General features: G+C 42.9%; 2 protein-coding genes across 2 annotated transcripts in view; one reads left to right on the plus strand and one right to left on the minus strand.

The window, feature by feature from the left end:
• Nucleotides 1-1,022: 1,022 nt before the first annotated feature.
• Nucleotides 1,023-1,442, minus strand: LOC103617591 (histone H2A-beta, sperm). The gene has a single exon (XM_008635902.1). It carries the CDS (start codon nucleotides 1,440-1,442, stop codon nucleotides 1,023-1,025), a length of 420 nt encoding a protein of 139 aa, XP_008634124.1.
• A 2,981-nt stretch (nucleotides 1,443-4,423) lies between these two features.
• Nucleotides 4,424-4,689, plus strand: part of PDCL3 (phosducin like 3) — a 7,089-nt gene continuing 6,823 nt past the window's right edge. Inside the window, exon 1 of the mRNA XM_017736971.1 lies at nucleotides 4,424-4,505. Coding sequence (XP_017592460.1) covers nucleotides 4,424-4,505 — 82 coding nt within the window. The remainder of the gene's footprint in view (nucleotides 4,506-4,689) is intronic.

Raw genomic sequence — 4,689 nt, forward strand, 5'->3', positions numbered from 1 at the left:
TATGCTGCTCTTTCCTTCATGGTCTATATCTATCTCTCATTCTATTTTTACAGCATTTTCATCTCCATTCTCACATTTCACAGTTTCTCACCACTTCAGAACTATTTCTCTCAACAACAACTTCTACTTGACCTTTTCCTCCTCCTGTTGCCCCAGCACAGAGTGTCCTGGTACAGAGGAAGAAGGCAATGAACAGGCTCTGACGAGGAACATGCTATAAAGCAAATACCAGAGCAAGTTTCCTTTGAGAGGAACTGTTACTTGTTAATTTCAGTCAAAGTAAGTTAAATGTCCCTGAATATGGAAGAGCCATTTTACTTTTTTGAAAAGATGCAAAAATGACTATTTAAAAAAAATTATGGATCCATAGAGGAAAGCCAATGGACTAGGGAGGGGAGAAGGGGGGTAAGACCCCTTCTCACGTTCTTGATAACTTTGTACAATAGACAAACACTGAAATTGTCATCTGTGTTAAGAGAGAAGACATGGCTGCACCAGTTTCTGCATGCTTTGCCGTGATAGAGACTTAGAGTAATGATGGAGCAGTGTAAAGAGAAGCAAATGCTCAGTACCATTTTATGAGCAATCCAGCTTTAAAATGCACAGGGTTACTAACTTTTAAAGCAGAGTTAAACAACCTCTGAGGCACTGAACTAATTGCACCATGAATCTGTGCTAGATGGAAGAAAAGTTCACAGGAATAGCAGTGTGTATCTTTTCCCTCCTTTCCCTGATGCACAACACTTACCTGTAACATGTTTTCAAAAGTAAGCATGTACTGGACTTTTTTAAAAAAGTTATTCAGGTGCTATTCTAGGCTATTTTTTTTTTTAATATTTTCTCTGTTCTTCCATCCATGAGAAAAGGAGACCAGTGTTGCATTCTAGAAACTTTGTTACATGCTTTAAAAATGCCTTAAAATTAGCAGGCAAAATACTTGACAAAGAAGCAAACACATACAAATTAGTGGTACTGAGTTCCATCATCCATAAGTGCACAGACCAGACCAGGAAAAGCAAGTTTCAGTGGCTACCACCATATGCCTGAGACGAAGCAACAGTTCTACTAGTTTTCTTTGGAAGGAGCTGAGAGAGGATCTTTGGTACAACCCCGCCTTGAGGAATGGTCACACAGGCAAAGAATTTGTTCAGCTCTTCATCACTTCTCACAGCTAGTTGAATGTGCCTTGGCAGGATCCTTGTTTTCTTGTTTTCATGTGCAGCATTCCCTGCCAGCTCCAGGACCTCTGCTACCATGTACTCCATTACTGCAGCCAGGTAGATGGCAGCACCAGAAGCAATCCTATCAGCATACTTCCCTCTTTGGAGGAATCTATAGACACGACCCACAGGGAACTGCAGACCTGCCCTGGCTGATTTGCTTCTCCTTGATGCACTTCCAGGCTTGCCAGCCACTGCTTGTTTCTTTCCACGTGCAGACATTCTGACAGGTAAGGAGACACAGAGGGCTGGAAGTCTTCAAAATACTTGGGTGCTTGGGCTACAGCTAATGGGTAGCAAGAGGAGGCAAGAGCAAGGTCAGTTACCCTTTCTGCTCTTCCACATCAAGGACAGAGCTCATGCTTTTCTTGAGGAAAGAGCTCACCACACACCACAATCCATCAAGAGCAGAACTAAAATTTTAGCTGTTATTGCCCTTTTACAGCCTGCCTTTTAGGAGAAGGATCTCATTGCAAAGCCTGTCAAGGGTTACTGAAGTTAGATATGAAAGGCTCAGAAGAAGAGAGGCTTTACCCTACTACTTGGAATGTATTTGGGATTGAGGCACAGTGGATCTTCTCCAGTAAGATTTTTTTAAACACCACGGCTGTTACCTCAGAGCTAACTTGAGGCCAAGCCTGTCTCGTCTTCCAAGAGGAATCTGTATTATAACAACTTCTACTATCAAGTTACAACTTTCCTCCATTTTAAATCTAAAAATGGAAAAATTCTTGCATCCCACAGCTTGTTATACCCAAAATACTCCAGGACATTTTCATACAGAGTTTTAAATTAATTCCCCAAGTGTTATTCTCTGGCTGCTATGAGAGTACTACTGGAAGTCTTCTGCACCAGGAAAAGGATGAATTGATTTGGACAGCACAATGCAGACTGAAAAATAGAAATTACCATCTACTTCCTCATGACAAAGGAAATTCAGCCCAACTAGAATACTCTTACAACTAGAGTAGCAAAAATACTCATTTAAATAACATTTCTAGTCTATGAGTAAATAGGACAGTTAGCTTCCAGCACAGCTGTTTGCAATATACAAGAACACCCATCCCTACATTAATATATAGGGTTTTTACAAAGGTTTAAATATTTAAGAAAAATCAGAATAAGCTTTGAGAAGAAGAAGAAAAAAAAAGTAGAAATAAAAAAACCCCAGCCCCTAATAAAATTCAAGCAAACCAAACCATAACTCCTTATCCCTATTACCAGACAATACTTTTTCTAAATTACTCACAATACAGGCATACTGTGCAATAGAGGCAGCTAACTTACAAAATAACATGAAGCCCACAACTACTCTAAATCTTCCATGATATATTATAAATGAAAAATGCATCACATTACCTTCAAAAATTCTTATTTTGTTCTAGTCTATGCCTTACTGCAACCTAGCCTCAACCACAGGCAAGCCACATAACACCTTTAACCCCTGGGCTGAGAACCTTTTTATTAGCAACATTTTCTCTTCATCAGTGGGTCACCTGGGTAATTAATTAGTCATTTGTACACATGCTTCATCTTCCTTCACCTAATCCCTGATTTGGGGCAAAATGAAGAAATATGTTACAGCTGCTGAGAAGCAAATTCTCTGGGGTGAGGGGGAAGAAGGCAGGCTGTCTCCGAGGGCTGAGCCATAGCTACATTTCAGTCTCACTAGGACACTGCCAGTTCTCACCCACTCTGGCTGGAGTATTTCTGTCTGTACGCTATGTGTAAAAACAGTCCTCTCCTTCCTGATGAAGCTGGATAAAAAAAGTACATAGGGAAAGTGGGCTTTATAAATATATTTTTAGTTGGGTGGGAGGGGGAAACTGTGTTTTGCTTTACATGTGTCCTGGGCAGAGTAATGCTTGGTTCACATCGTGTCTGACCCCCACCAAGTGATGTGATGGGGCTGCTCCTAAGATTTAGGCTTCTGCCCCCTCTTCTGGTAACTGTCGCAGATGGGGCTCAGGGTTTACTGTGGTTCTGGGTGCTTGGCTAGTTCCTCTCAGTTCACCTGGGCAAAAATCTCACCTCAGGCAAAGGAATATTTTTGAGTGCCTTTTAAAAAAATGAGTGCCTGCTCATACTCTTTCTGTGTTTGTTTTCTGGCATTCAAAGTTCCAACCAGCAACATACAAGAGCCATGGGTGCGAACAGTATTTCAGCCACAGAAGATGACTATTTAAACCAGAGGGTACTCTTGGAAGCCCAGGCTCTGGCAAAACATTCAGACAACAGAACTGTCATGAGCAGCTCAGCCTTTGGTTCTGCCTGCCAGATACCAACTGTGGGTCAGAGCCTCAGAGCACCTGTATTTGTGGCACTCACCCACTTTTCCCATAAGGATGAGCATTTAGTCCAAGCTGAGTGAGGTTGAGTTTCCCACCACCTCAGGGCATTGGACAACTGGTATGGGGTACCCTCTGCATCTCCAAATGCTCACCATAAGGACTGATGTCCTCTCAAAGGACAGCTGTCCATTTCTTCTAATTCAAAGGCAGAAAAGGAGGCTGTGCCTTCCCTTTAGTAACCCAGACTTAGCATAGGGAAAGTGGCCAGCCCACTTCAGAATAGCTGGCTGTTAATGGACTGCCCAGGATCTTACAACATGTGGAAGTAGGGCTCCTGAATTTTCATTTCAGCCCTTGCCAGAGCTGAGACAGTCCTTTCTCCACACACCCAAACACAGTCTTAAGGCCTGCTGGCAGATTCTTTAGGGTCCTTTTCTGGGGACTGAGATCTGGGCTCCCCCTTTCTGGTCGAGCAACCTGTCCATTGGGCTAGAGCATAAAAAGAGGGGAAGGGAGGCAGGAGCAGGTCTCTTCCCTCTTCTCTGCTATGTGTCTTTGAGAAGCAAGTTGAAAAGATCTACTCAGTTCTTTGAAAGGGCAGGCCTAGGTGCCCATTTGTATGGAATGGGGTGTTGATCCCAAGCAGATTTGGGTCACCACACTCGACACACTTCTCAGTGTTTTCTGAGTGATACTTTAACTTGGACTCAAAACCGAAATAAAAGTAACTACCTAGAGACAAATTTTTGGTAATGTTAGTTGGCTAACAATTAACAATATTACAAGTACAGCTAATTATGCCTAATAAGAGTAGATAATACAGCCTTGATTGCTTACTTTATTTTTATTTTAACAGGTCAGGGAAAGAAAAATAAGCAGATAAACCAGCAGGGAAATAAAGCAGGGTATGAAATGCAAACGGATAAAAAAGGCTCAGTGAAGTGGAAAGAGAAAAGTTACAGGGAATCACGGAATAAGATTGGAATGGAGCACGGTGGGTCATCTCTCCACCCTCCCTGCTCAAGCATGGTTATTCTAGGCCCGGTTGGACCACTTTACTGGAAGGTGCCCCTGCCCACAGCAGGGGGATTTACGATCTTTAGGGTGCCTGTCAACCCAAGCAATTCCGCGGCCCTCTCTAAGCGCCCACGCCAGCCCGGAGCCCCGGCCGCGGGGAA

The sequence above is a fragment of the Corvus brachyrhynchos genome, unplaced genomic scaffold (assembly GCF_000691975.1).
Source record: "Corvus brachyrhynchos isolate BGI_N302 unplaced genomic scaffold, ASM69197v1 scaffold83, whole genome shotgun sequence".
Lineage (NCBI taxonomy): Eukaryota > Metazoa > Chordata > Aves > Passeriformes > Corvidae > Corvus > Corvus brachyrhynchos.

Excerpts from the sequence above, each read along its gene's own strand:
- LOC103617591 (XM_008635902.1), bottom strand. The coding sequence starts at position 1,442 with ATGTCTGCACGTGGAAAGAAACAAGCAGTGGCTGGCAAGCCTGGAAGT.